Below are 14,087 nucleotides of genomic sequence, written 5' to 3'. Positions count from 1 at the left end.
ATGGGGAGTTCAATCAACACAAATGCCAGCCCCTGTGTAAGAGTACCCTCACCTAATCCCACCTTCTAACCACCATAAATCCCAAGACAGTCATCTCGCCTGCTATCTGAAGTCATTTTTGGATCCGTCTGGGAGCCTGCCCTGCTCTCTCTAAAAAGGCTCAACATGTGAGTAATAAACCTTTTCATATCCTTTTAGTGTATATGTAGTGTCATCAGTCTTGACATCTTAACCAAATTTTCGGTGAGGTGTCTGATCTCAACAGTAAAGCATGGAAAAAATAATGGAATCATACACTGGTAATCAGATTATGCCTAAATTAATTTCTATCCTGTTTGTATTTTATTTTATTTTGAGTCAGAGTCTCGCCCTGTTGCCCAGGCTGGAGTGCAGTGGCATGATCTCAGCTCACTGTAAGCTCTGCCTCCCGGGTTCACACCATTCTCCTGCCTCAGCCTCCCGAGTAGCTGGGACTACAGGCACCCACCACCACGCCCGGCTAATTTTTTGTATTTTTAGTAGAGACAGGGTTTCACCATGTTAGCCAGGATGGTCTCGATCTCCTGATCTCATGATCCACCTGCCTCGGCCTCCCAAAGTGCTGGGATTACAAGTGTGAGCCACCGCGCCTGGCCTTTTATTTTTTTATATTCTAAATTTCCTACAAAGAACTTCTATCTGTCTGACAAAATCGCTAAATATCATGTATTAAAAGAAAAGCAGAGAATGTGCCACCAACCCGGCTCTCAGAGGAGCTTACCACTCAGTAGGGAAGCTGACCTGTCCTTGGCCTTTATAGACAAGGCAAAATAAGGTTATAAATAGGAAACATAGAATTCAGTGTTTTTAGTGTCTCCTCCAGACACTAGCATTTAACTTTGGGAGTGACACGAACAAATTTCAGGCAGCAGCACTGCAGAGAGCCTCTCTTGACCTTTCCTATTCAGGTCCTCCTCTAAATAATGGGGCATATGTTTTTATCATTGTTACCACCGCATTATGTAATAATTATCTATTGAAAGGTCTGTCTCTCCAACTTGACCATGAACTTTTTGAGGCCAGGAACTGTACCTTTTTACTTGAACGATAATCTTTCTTTTTTGTTTTGTAGAGACAGGGGTCTCACTATGTTGCCCAGGCTAGTCTCGGACTCCTGGTCTCAAGTAATCCATATCGGCCTCCCAAGGTGCTGGGATTACAGGTGTGAGCCACTGTGCTCAGCTCTTTCCTATTTGTTTATCACCACATTCTTTTTTCTTTTCTTTTTATTCTGGGACAGGGTCTCACTTTGTCCCCCAGGCTAGAGTGCAGTGTTATGATCACTGCCCACTGTAGACTCAACCTCTTGGGCTCAAGTGATCCTCCCACCCCAGCCTTCCAATTAGCTGGGACTATAGGCATGCGCCACCATGCCTGGCAAATTTTTTTAAAAATGCTTTTTTTTGTGTTTTTGTTTTGTTTTGTTTTTTTGAGATGGAGTCCCATTCTGTCACCCAGGCTGGAGTGCAGTGGCATGATCTCCGCTCACTGCAACCTCTGCCTCCCAGGTTCAAGTTATTCTCCTGCCTCAGCCTCCCGGGTAGCTGGGACTACAGGCACATGCCACCATGCCCAGCTAATTTTTTTATTTTTAGTAGAGATGGGGTTTTACCATGTTAGCCAGGATGTTCTCGATATCCTTACCTTGTGATCTGCCCGCCTCAGCCTCCCAAAGCACTGGGATTACAGGCGTGAGCCACCGTGCTCGGCCTGCATTTTTTTTTTTTCTTTTTGAGATGGAGTTTCACTATTGCCCAGGCTGGAGTGCAATGGCATGATCTCGGCTCACTGCAACCTCCACCTCTCAGGTTGAAGCAATTCTCCTGCCTCAACCTCCTGAGTAGTGGGATTATAGGCACCCACTACCATGTCCAGCTAATTTTTTGTATTTTTAGTAGAGACGAGGTTTCGCCATGTTGGCCAGGCTGGTCTCAAACTCCTGACCTCAAGTGATCCACCCACCTTAGCCTCCCAAAGTGCTGGGATTACAGGTGTGAGCCACCGTGCCTAGCCTAAAAAAGTGTTTTGCAGAAATGAGGTTTCACTATCTTCCCCAGGCTGGTTTTGAACTCCCGGGCTCAGACAATCCTCCCACCTTGGCCTCCCAAAGTGCTGGGATTGCAGGTGCGAACCACTGTGCCAGGCTCTTATTCACCACTTTCACTGTACAAAGAATAACCCCTTTTGTTTACATATAAAATAAATCATTCCTTCTGTACAAAGACATTTCAGTCTTTAAGTTGTGGACATGTACAGGTGGATGCTTATTTCCCAGACCATAAGTGCCCAATGGGACCTCTGTCTTGGTAGGGGAGTACACAGCAGGGCAAAGGGGAAAGGTGGCTGCTGGAGGTGGTAATACAATTTTATTATATTATAAATATTGACCTGGCATGGTGGCTCACACCTGTAATCTCAGCACTTTGGGAGGCCAAGGCAGGTGGATCGCTTGAGGTCAGGAGTTCAAGACCAGCCTGGCCAACATGGTGAAACCCCATCTCCACTAAAATACAAAAATTAGCTGGGAGTGGTGGCGGGTGCCTGTAATCCCAGCTACTCAGGAGGCTATGGCAGGAGAATCGCTTGAACCGGGGAGGCGGAAGTTGTAGTGAGCCAGGATTGCACCACTACATTCTAGCCTGGGCAACAGAGCAAGACTCTGTCTCAAAAAAAATAATAATAAGATAAATAAATATAGTTTTATATTTATAATTTTATTTTAAAACTATTCTGGGCTGGGTGCGGTGGCTCATGCCTGTAATTCCAGCACTTTGGGAGGCTGAGGTGGGCAGATCACAAGGTCAGGAGATCGAGACCATCCTGGCTAACACGATGAAACTCCGTCCCTACTAAAAATACAAAAAATTACCGGGCATGGTGGTGGGCGCCTGTAGTCCCAGCTACTTGGGAGGCTGAGGCAGGAGAATGGCGTGAACCTGGGAGGCGGAGCTCGCAGTTAGCCGAGATCGCGCCACTGCACTCCAGCCTGAGCAACAGAGCAAGACTCCATTTCAAAAAAAAAAAAAAAAGAAAAGAAAATTTCCTTTAAGTGTAATAATTTGTCACAGGTAGCAAGAACCCAAAAGTTACTCAAGGAGGGAGAGCATTTTCTGTTCACGAATCTAAATAAGAAAAGGCTCAAGAAGAAAGGGAACCAATGAATCTAGTACAGCTATTTGATGGAGATTAAAAGAATCTTAAAAATGAGGAGAATAATTAGAAAAATTTGAATAAGGTGCATACATTAGATGTAGTATTGTATAAATGTTAATTTGTGTTTTTTATAATTGCTCTGTACTAAAGTAAGAGAATATCCTTTTTAGGAAATGCACACTGGGGTATTCAGAGATAAAGCGGCATTATATCTGCAACTTAAAACAACTTTTTTTTCTTTTGGTGGTGGGGACGAAGTCTCACTCTGTCACCCAGGCTGGAGTGTAATGGCACAATCTCAGCTCACTGCAACCTCTGCCTTGTAGGTTCAAGTGATTCTCCTGCCTCAGCCTTCCACGTAGCTGGGACCACAGGCATGCACGACCATACCTGGCTTTTTTTTTTTTTGTATTTTTAGTATAGCTGGGGTTTCACCATGTTGGCCAGGCTGGTTTCAAACTCCTGACCTCAAGGGATCCGCCCACCTCAGCCTCCCAAAATGCTAGGATTACAGGCGTGAGCCACCACGCCCAGCCTTGCCAACAACTTAATAAAGCAAAGGGAGTAGAATGCTAATCTAGGGAACCTGTATTTATAATTTTTTTTTTTGAGACCGAGTCTCACTCTGTCACCCAGGCTGGAGTGCAGTGGCGCTATCTTGGCTCACTGTAACCTCCACCTCCCAGGTTCAAGCAATTCTCCCGCCTCAGCCTCCTCCAAAGTAGCTGGGATTACAGGTGCGCACCACCATGCCCGGTTACTCTTTTTTTTTTTTTTTTTTTTTTTGAGACAAAGGCTCACACTGTTGCCCAGGCTGGTGTGCAGTGCGGCGATCTCAGCTCGCTGCAGCCTCCGCCTCCCGGGTTCAAGCGATTCTCCTGCCTCAACCTCCTGGGTAGCTGGGACTACAGGCGCGTGCCAGCATGCCCAGCTAATTTTTGTATTTTTAGTAGAGATGGAGTTTCACTACATTGGCCAGGCTGGTCTCAAACTTCTGACCTCGTGATATGCCCGCCTCGGCCTCCCAAAATGCTGGGATTACAGGCATGAGCCACTGAGACCGGCCAATTTTTGTATTTTTTTTTAGTAGAGATGGAGTTTCACCACGTTGGCCAGGCTGGTTTTGAACTCCAGACCTCAAGAGATCCACCTGCCTTGGCCTCTCAAAGTGCTAGGATTACAGGCATGAGCCACCACACCAGGACTATGATTAATTTTTTGCACTATTTAACTTTTCTGTAACTCTGAAATTACTTTAAGATAAAAAAATTATTTTTGTTTCCTTTTTATTATCTAGCTCCAAAAACCATTTTATTTTTAAATTAATGGAAGATATCAGGTGAAGCAATATCTTATTGGTGTTAAACTCTAGTGAGAATGTTTCTTTCAGGACTAAGGAGATCAGAAGGACACCCACCTCACTGCCACCAGCCAGAGGATACTAAGCTCAAGAGGTTAGGACACAGTAGAGCGAGCAGGTCAAGCCCAAATATTTCATCTTTTCCTAATACTTAGATCTGAGCCAGAGGGGTTAAGGTCAGGGCAGTGTATTCATGAGTAAAATCAGGCTCAAATACAAACATTCAAACGACTATAGTACCATGGCTAATTCTTCAGGGAACCAATTCACTTGACACTGGCAAATAACATGTTTATAAAGCACACCCTGCACTCCTTACTAATTGTAAAGGAGACTTTTTTTTTTTTTTGAGATGCAGTCTTGCTGTGTTGCCCAGGCTGGAGTGCAGTGGCGAGGTCTCAGCTCACTGCAACAACCTTCGCTAGGATTACAGGCGTGAGCCTCCTAGGTTCAAGCAATTCTCCAGCCTCCGCCTCCCAAGCAGCTGGGATTACAGGCATGCACCACCACATCCGGCTAATTTTTGTATTTTTAGTAGATACGAGGTTTCACCATATTGGCCAGGCTGGTCTCGAACCCCTCACCTCAAGTGATCCACCAGCCTGGGCCTCCCAAAGTGCTGCAATTACAGGCATGAGCCACTGCGCCTGGCCTAAAGGAGACTTTCTACTCTAGATGATTGCTCTTCAAATATGAGTTGTGCTGAGGACTCAGGACAGCACTGGTAGAGAAGGACAGGCTGTGGACTCTCACAAGGCTTTGGGAAGCTTGTTCACCTGGCCCTAAGCCTCTCTGGGCTGAATACAGAATAGGATAAAGCATCTGCCCTGAGTCATGAATCCGATTAAGTGTGGCCACACAATTTCAAAGCTCCATCTCCTACCGTTCTATGACATAAAAGTTGTCTCCATCATCTCCTTGGTCAATGACATGCTCATCAGCTTTGACTATCCTTTCAAACATGGCATCGAGAACTTGAGAAAGCTGTTCCTGCAGGGTACGCACAAGAAGAAAAAAATAGCCTTTACATATGCTGAAAAAAAGCAGTGACCATAATTATCTCAATTTGTGACTATGTAACAGAAGTCCCCACATTCAAACAGAAACCTAAAGGTTGTCTGAAACAAATGCTTTCCTGGGACCATTCAGCTTTGCATCTCCATGTACCTCAGCAGACAGCAAACTGGCAAGTCTCCTGAGGCAGTATTGTTTTGAAAAAGCTTCCCACAATTTACGCAAAAATATTATCTAAATTATGGTCCATGATTCTCCCAGCAACACCCACATGACTGTCACCTGCCTGATGGCTCCACTATGTCATGTGGAAAGTTATTATGCTGCCACCTTCCTACAGGTGTTGACCTTAACAGGATCATCAGATCTAAAGGGCTGCTATGGCCTTAGAGGTTATCTTTTGGAACAGCACAACTTTTGACTAGCGAAACACATCACTTAACCTCACTGAGATTCAGTATCTTTTTTTCTTTTTTTTTTTTTTTGTCCTGGAGATAGAGTCTCACTCTGTCGCACAGGTTGGAGTGCAGTGGTGTGATCTCAGCTCACCACAACCTCTACCTCCTGAGTTCAAGCGATTCTCCCGCCTCAGCCTCCCAAGTAGCTGGGACTACAGGCCTGCGCCACCACACCTGCCAAATCTTTATATTTTTAGTAGAGACGGGGTTTTGCCATGTTGGCCAGGTTGGTCTCGAACTCCTGGCCTCATGTGATCCACCCACCTTGGCTTCCCAAAGGGCTAGGATTACAGGTGTGAGCCACCGCGCCCGGTGAACTCGTTTCTTCGTATGTGAAAAGGGTATAACAAAGATTCCAGGTCACCAATTTTTATGACCAAGGGAGAAAAACCTAGGAAAGTATTTATGAAACAACAGATACTCAATAAATGAGATTATAAGACAGCTAATATTGCTTCATTTGCATACAGCACAATTACTTACTAATATTGCCTGCCATAACCAGACATCAACTATGTCAATAAGTATAATGAAAAGAAAATAATACTATTAAATTCTAATGGTCTCAGTGTGGGGCCAGCATCCCTGTCAGGGAGATCAGTGATTATTAGGGAGTCACTAAAGAATACCAGGTTCAATTAAAAAAAGAGACTTTCTCTTTGGAGAAATGTAGACTGAAGACCTGGAAAGAGAATAATTTTATGACTGCATAATTCCATGTGATTTTATGTTCTATCAGAGTGACTGTACTACCAAGATAATTGAGTATCACCAAAAAGTGTATTTAGTTCCATGTGCGTTGAATACTGTATAAGCTAACAAATACTAAAAAGGATGGCTTGCAACTGATGTGTTACCCACATTGACTGGAATGTGAGCCCAGTGTTGCCAGAAATCTCCTATTTAAACACTGGCAATAAATTTAAATTTTCATGTACAATACAGACCAAAAAAAGACATCTGTACCTAGCCTGTGGGTTGCCTGCTGGAAGCCTCTTGTTCTGAGTAACTTTTCTTCTTCTAGTCTGGACTCTTCAAACACATGTGTCATGAGATAAGAATAACAGGGGCAGAAGGGGAGCATTTCTAGGTTAGAGGAGACTAAAATAACAACATGACAACCAAATGAAATACAGTAAGTCCTCAATATGGTTGACAGGTTCTTAAAAACTGTGACTTTAAGCAAAACAATGTATAGAAGGTCCTCAACACAGTTATAACACTGATGAGGGAAAAAAAAGGTTTCATTATAGGTTGTTTTGCTTAAAGTTGCAGTTTCCAAGACTACCAACAATGTTGAAGTACTTACTATACGTGATTCAGGATGTTAGGTGAGGACTTACTGTATGTGATTCAGGATTGAAAAACAAAACAAAAAGCTATACAGAACTCTACTGGGAAAACGGGAAATCTGAGTATGGACTGTTGTTAGGTGATTTTATATTATACCAACATTAAATTTCTTGGGTTTATTAAATGGTATTGTGTTAACATAGGAGAATATTCTTTTTTTTGTTTGTTTTTGAGATGGAGTCTCATTTTGTCACCCAGGCTGGAGTGCAGTGGCACGATCTTGGTCTACTGCAACCTCCGCCTCCTGGGTTCAAGCGATTTCTCCTGCCTCAGCCTCCCAAGTAGCTGGGATTATAGGCGCGTGCCTCCAGGCCTGGATAATTTTTTTTTTTTTTTTTTTTTTTGAGACAGAGTCTCGCTCTGTCGGCCAGGCAGGTGTGCAGTCGCACGATCTCGGCTCACTGCAACCTCTGCCTCCCGGGCTCAAGCAATTCTCCTGCCTCAGCCTGCTGAGTAGCTGGGATTACAGGCATGTGCCCCCATGCCCAGCTGATTTTTGTATTTCTAGTAGAGACGGGGTTTCACCATGTTGGCCAGGCTGGTCTTGAATTCCTGACCTCAGGTAATCCGCCCGCCTTGGCCTCCCAAAGTGCTGGGATTACAGGCGTGGGCCACCGGGCCTGGCCTTAATTTTTATATTTTTAGTAGAGACAGGGTTTCACCATGTTGGCCAGGCTGGTCTTGAACTCCTGACCTCAAGTGATCCACCTGCCTCGGCTTCCCAAAGTGCTGGGATTACAGGCGTGAGCTACCTTGCCCAGCCAGAAAATTTTCTTGTTCCTGGAAAATACATCCTAAATATTTAGTGGTGAAGAGTCATGATGTCATAAATGGCTCAGAACAAAAGAAAAGCATTTTATATGTACTCCTCTTTTCTTTCTCTCTGTACATAAACTTGCACACGAGAAAAAGCAAATGTGGTATAATGTTAACAACTGGCCAGTCTAAGTAAAGGGCATCTGGGTATTCATGGTATTATTCTTTTGAACTTCCTATAATTTTGAAAATTTAAAAATAGAGATTTGGGAAATAAATTTAAAATTTGAAACAAATATACTAATCAGAAAAAATACTGACACTATAAAATGTTAGTAAGGATATGAAGCAACCTGAAATCTCATGTGTTGTTGACAGGAATGCAAACTGGTAAAACTACTTTGAAACATGTCTGGCAATTTTTTGGTTTTTTTTTTTTTTTTGAGACAGAGTCTCGCTCTGTCACCCAGGCTGGAGTGCAGTGGTGCGATCTTGGCCAACTGCAACTTCTGCTTCCCAGGCTCAAGTGATTCTCCTGCCTCAGCCTCCTGAGTAGCTGGGATTACAGGTGTGTGCCACATGCCCAGCTAATTTTTGTATTTTTAGTAGAGAGGAGGTTTCACCATGTTGCCCAGGCTGGTCCCGAACTCCTGACCTCAGGTGATCTGTCCACCTCGGCCTCCCAAAGTGCTGGGTTTACAGGCGTGAGCCATTGTGCCTGGCTGAGCTGGCAGATTTTTTACAAAGTCAAACATATACCTATCCTATGACTCAGTAATTTTCCTCTCAGGTACTTTACTCAAGATAACTTGTGGGAAAAGGTCACAAAAAGATTTGTACAAAATGTTGATATTGTTAATCATAATAGCTAAAAACTAGAAATAGACCAAGTATTCACTAACAGAAAATGGATAAATTGGCATTTTTGAGCAGTGAAATACTACTGAGCAATAAAAAGGAATGAACTAACACTGCTGGCAATAAGACATACTGACATCATGGGCCCCTTGATATGATGCTTTCAGATGGACACAATGTAATTTCTGTGGTAGTCTCGCCAAAAATATATAACCATATTCCAAAATCATGAGGAAACATCAAACTGAAATGAAGAGACATTCTATAGAATGACTAACTAGTACTCTTCAAAGTGTCAAGATTATGAAAGACAAGGAAAGACTGAAAACTGCCACAGATTGGAGGAGACTAAGAAGAAATAACTGCTAAATCTAACATGGGATCCTGGACTGGATCCTCTAACAGAAAAAAGACATTATTGAGAAAAGTAATTATTTATTTATTTATTTATTTATTGAGATGGAGTTTCACTCTTACTGCCCAGGCTGTAGTGCAATGGTGCGGTCTTAGCTCACTGCAAACTCCGCCTCCTGGGATCAAGAGATTCTTCTGCCTCAGCCTCTCAAGTAGCTGGGATTACAGGCACCTGCCACCATGCCCAGCTAATTTTTGTATTTTTAGTAGAGATGGGGTTTCGCCATGTTGGCCAGGCTGGTCTCAAACTCTTGACCTCAGATGATCCTCCCTCCTTGGCTTCCCAAAGTGCTGGGATTACAGGAATGAGCCACTGTGCCCGTCCAAGTTATAACTTTTCAACACTAAAATGGTATTCTCCAACTCTAAGAAAACTGAATATTAGATTGACATAGAAACTTTCCTTATAGTAAATTTAATGGTATAAAATTTACAAGAGGTTTTATTCACAGATAAAGAAGCAAGCCCCTTTTCCATTTACATGGATGGGTCTTCCAGGGAAAACAGCTAACACAGACTACTGTTTCTCACAACCAGCCTTTCCTTGAGCTCATGGTCCTTGTCTCATTCAGTCTCAAACTAACAAGCTCTGAGTAAAGCTCTGGCTATTACTGTAAACCACACGTTTATTAGTCTGGTTTACAGACACCAAGGTTAGTTAACTCCTTTGACTGATGCATTGTAAGCTCGTATCTGACCAGCCCAGATTCCTAAGGAGGGCTGTGGAAATGTCTTCAGAAGCCTTTTTGGTAGGAGCTGGGTAACAGAGGCAATGTAATTCCAGCCTTCCTGTCTCTGCACATTCTGGGACTCCTCAATAGGCCTAGCACCTTAGCCATTCATGTGGTTTTAAATTTTTAAATTTTTTTAATTTTAAATTTTTAACTTTTTTGAGATGGAATCTCACTCTGTTGCCAAGGCTGGAGTTCAGTGGTATGATCTCAGCTCACTGCAACCTCCACCTCCCCAGTTCAAGTAATTGTCCTGCCTCAGCCTCCCGAGTAGCTGAGACTACAGGTGCGCGCCACCACGCCCAGCTAATTTTTGTATTTTTAGTAGAGACGGGGTTTCACCATGTTGGCCAGGATGGTCTCCATCTCTTGACCTTGTGATCCGCCCACCTCGGCCTCCCAAAATGCTGGAATTACAGGTGTGAGCCACCGTGCCCTGCCAAATTTTGTATTTTTAGTAGAGACGGGGTTTCACCATGGTGGCTAGACTGGTCTTGAATTCCTGACCTCAAAGGATCTGCCTGCCTCGGCCTCCCAAAGTGCTGGGATTACAGGCATGAGCCCCCATGCCTGGCCTCATTCTTTTAATGTGTGGCCTTCAAAGTAGAGAAGAAACAGTAGAGAAGAAATAGGAAATCTGAAGATTCTCTGTTACTATAAACTAAATGTTTATGTCACCCCAAAATTTCATGTTAAAACCTGACTCCCAGTGTGATGGTATTAGAAGGTAAGGCCTTTGGAGAGTGATTGGATCCTGAATGGGACTAGTTCCCCTATAAATGAAACCCTGAGAGCTCCCTCCCTCCTTCCACCATGTGAGAACACACAGAGATGGTTATCTATGAACCAGGAAGCAGGCTCCTGATCAGGCACCAAATCTGCTGGCACCTTGAGCCTGGATTTCCCAGACTCCAGAACTGTGAGAAATTTCCACTGTTTATAAACCACCCAGGTTATGGTATTTTGTTATAGCAGCCCAAATGTACTAGGACACCTATCAGGAGGTAGCCCTTGTTCTTTATTTCTACCACCAAGAGAGGGAGGACAAGTCCAGGTCATAGATCCTATGCTAGGCCCTGCAGAAACACACCATTCCTAAGAAGCATTTATCACACACTGTGGTAAGCTAGTGGGTTAACTATTATCAATGAAGGGAACTACATACCAGCATCTTCAGAAAAATCAATCTCTTTGTAGGATAAATTCAGACCCTCCAAACTAAGCCAGGGTCATGCAAATCTGAGCATTTCCTTGCAACATGACAAAACTGCATGCTCTTCAAATTATCAGTATTGTTTTGGAGAAAGTGCCAAAGCAGCTCAGAAAAATACAGCAGTCCTCCCTTTATCCATGGGGAATATGTTCCAAGGGGATATGTGGATGTCTGAAACCACAGATAGTGTTGAACCCTACTGCTGTCAATTGGAACACATTTCTGTTCCACCCACAAATGTAATGCCTTTTCCATCTTAACCAAGTACTTAACATGCACTGTGGCTGTAACTTGTGCGGTTCGAGGTGCAACAGCAAAACTAGCGTAAATTTCTTTTTCCTTCTTCACAGTTTCACAGATAGAAGATTCATTCTTATTCTATTTTTTTTTTTTTTTTGAGACGGAGTCTTGCTCTGTTACCCAGGCTGGAGTGTAATGGTGCGATCTCAGCTCACTGCAACTTCCGCCTCCTGGATTCAAGCAATTCTCCTGCCTCGGCCTCCTGAGTAGCTGGGATTACAGGTGCACACTACCACACCTGGCTAATTTTTGTATTTTTAGTAGAGATGGAATTTCACTGTTGGCCAGGCTGGTCTTGAACTCCACCCACCTCGGCCTCCCAGAGTGCTAAGGATTACAGGCATGAGCCACCACACCCAGCCAGAAGATTCATTCTTACCATAGATCTTTGCAACCTCAGCATACAATTTCTTTCTCCCTCCCTCTCTCTCTCCCTCCCTTCCTTTTGTTTCCTTCCTTCCTTCCTTTTCTCTCTTTTTCTCTTCCTCTTTCTCTCTCCCTCTCTCCCTCTCTTTTCTTTCTTTTCTCTCTCTCTCTTTCTTCCTTTCCTTCCTTAAGTTTCTCTCAACTTTTCACTTAAAGGAAGCATTTTATGGCTTCTTTTTGGCATATCCGAATTGCCAGCATTGCTTCTCTTGTGCTTTGGGGCCATTATTAAGTAAAATAAGGGTTACGTGAATATGAGTACTGCTATACGGTGACTAAGTGACTAATGGGCAGGTGGCATATATGGCATGAATACACCGGGACAAAGTGATGATTTGTGTTCTGGGTGGCAGTAGAGCAGGACAGCATGAGATTCATCACACTACTCGGAATGGCATGCCTTTTAAAACTTAGGAATTATTTCTGGAATTTTCCATTTAGTATTTTTGGACTGTCATTGACTATGGGTAACTGAAACCCTGGAAAGCAAAACCAAGGATAAGGGGGACTACTGCACTAAAAGGCATCCGAAAGATCATGTCTGGGTTAAAGTGGTCAATACAATGAAAACATTTGTACGTAAGATGAATCTAAGGTTTTATGCTTAATACGGCTGTGGCTAGGATGCTAAAAATTAAAGTTTAAGTGACAAATAGGAGCAAAGCTAAAAGATCATTATAATAAAAATACTTTAGAAATCAACGTTACCTGATCAAGATTTTTGAAAAGGAGAATATCTTTGCAAGCTTCCTGAAGTCTGCATCTCTGTTCATCAGTTTTAGGATGAATCACCTGCCAATCCAAACAAAACCATGGAAACTGTTTTACTCCATTTTAAAATAACCACTTAAAGATTGGTAAATTTCTTTCTCCAAAAATTGGGAAAAATAAAGAGCATGGTTTCTGTAATTTTAATTTTACATAAATATCAAGCTGCATGCTGAAGGTCGAGGGGCAATGTAACATAGGGGTGAAAAAGCACCAACCCTGAAGCCACCTGCCGACTACATGGCTGGCAGCAAGTCAGCTATTCCCTGGGAGTCTCAGGATCTTCATCCATAAAGCAGAGGGTTATAAATTTGTTCATTAAACAAATATTGAGCATCTACTCAAAAAAAAAAAAAAGTACATCTTTTAATCTGACCAGAAATAATAGATGTTAAAAGTGTTGGCCGGGTGAGGTGGCTCATGCCTGTAATCCCAACACTTTGGGAGGCCGAGGCAGGCAGATCACGATGTCAGGAGATGGAGACCATCCTGGCCAACGTGGTAAAACCCCATCTCTACTAAAAATAGAAAAACTAGCTGGGCGTGGTGGCGCATGCCTGTAATCCCAGCTACTCAGGAGGCTGAGGTAGGAGAATCGCTTGAACCATGGAGTCGGAGGTTGCAGTGAGCCGAGATCGTGCAACTGCACACCTGCCTGGCTGACAGCGAGACTCTGTCTCAAAAAAAAAAAAAAAAAAAAAAAAAAAGGGCCAGGCGTGGTGGCTCACGCCTGTAATCCCAGCACTTTGGTAGGCCGAGGCAGGCGAATCACAAGGTCAGGAGTTTGAGACCAGCCTGACCAACATGGATAAACCCCGTCTCTGCTAAAAATATAAAATTAGCTGGGCATGGTGGCGCATGCCAGTAATCCTAGCTACTCGGGACACTGAGGTAGGAGAATCGCTTGAACCAGGGAGTTGGAGGTTGCAGTGAGCCAAGATCGTACCACGGCACTGTAGCCTGGTGACAGAGCAAGATTCTGCCTCAAAAAAAAAAAAAAAAAAAAAAAAAAAAAAAAAAAAAAAAGCTGGGCACGGTGGCTCACTCCTGTAATCCCAGGTAATCCCAGCACTTTGGGAGGCCAAGGTAGGCGGATCACGAGGTCAGGAGTTCGAAACCAGCCTGACCAACATGAAGAAACCCACCTCTACTAAAAATACAAAATTAGCCGGGCATGGTGGCACATGCCTGTAATCCTAGCTACCCGGGAGGCTGAGGCAGGAGAATCGCTTGAACCCAGTAGG

The 14,087-nt window shown here is 43.6% G+C and overlaps 1 protein-coding gene across 3 annotated transcripts in view; it reads right to left on the bottom strand.

The window, feature by feature from the left end:
• The window catches only part of PRKAR2A (protein kinase cAMP-dependent type II regulatory subunit alpha), a 104,902-nt gene that overhangs the window by 30,568 nt on the left and 60,247 nt on the right, over positions 1-14,087 (bottom strand). For 2 of the 3 annotated variants that reach the window (XM_055278264.2, XM_055278274.2), the window contains exons 4-5: positions 12,784-12,867; positions 5,436-5,542 (exon numbers count right to left, since the gene is read on the bottom strand). In XM_055278264.2, coding sequence (XP_055134239.1) covers positions 5,436-5,542; positions 12,784-12,867 — 191 coding nt within the window. The remainder of the gene's footprint in view (positions 1-5,435; positions 5,543-12,783; positions 12,868-14,087) is intronic. The other variant, XM_055278282.2, reaches the window with a different exon arrangement.

This window comes from Symphalangus syndactylus, chromosome 1 (assembly GCF_028878055.3).
Source record: "Symphalangus syndactylus isolate Jambi chromosome 1, NHGRI_mSymSyn1-v2.1_pri, whole genome shotgun sequence".
NCBI lineage: Eukaryota > Metazoa > Chordata > Mammalia > Primates > Hylobatidae > Symphalangus > Symphalangus syndactylus.
This window is presented reverse-complemented; position numbering and strand designations above follow the sequence as displayed.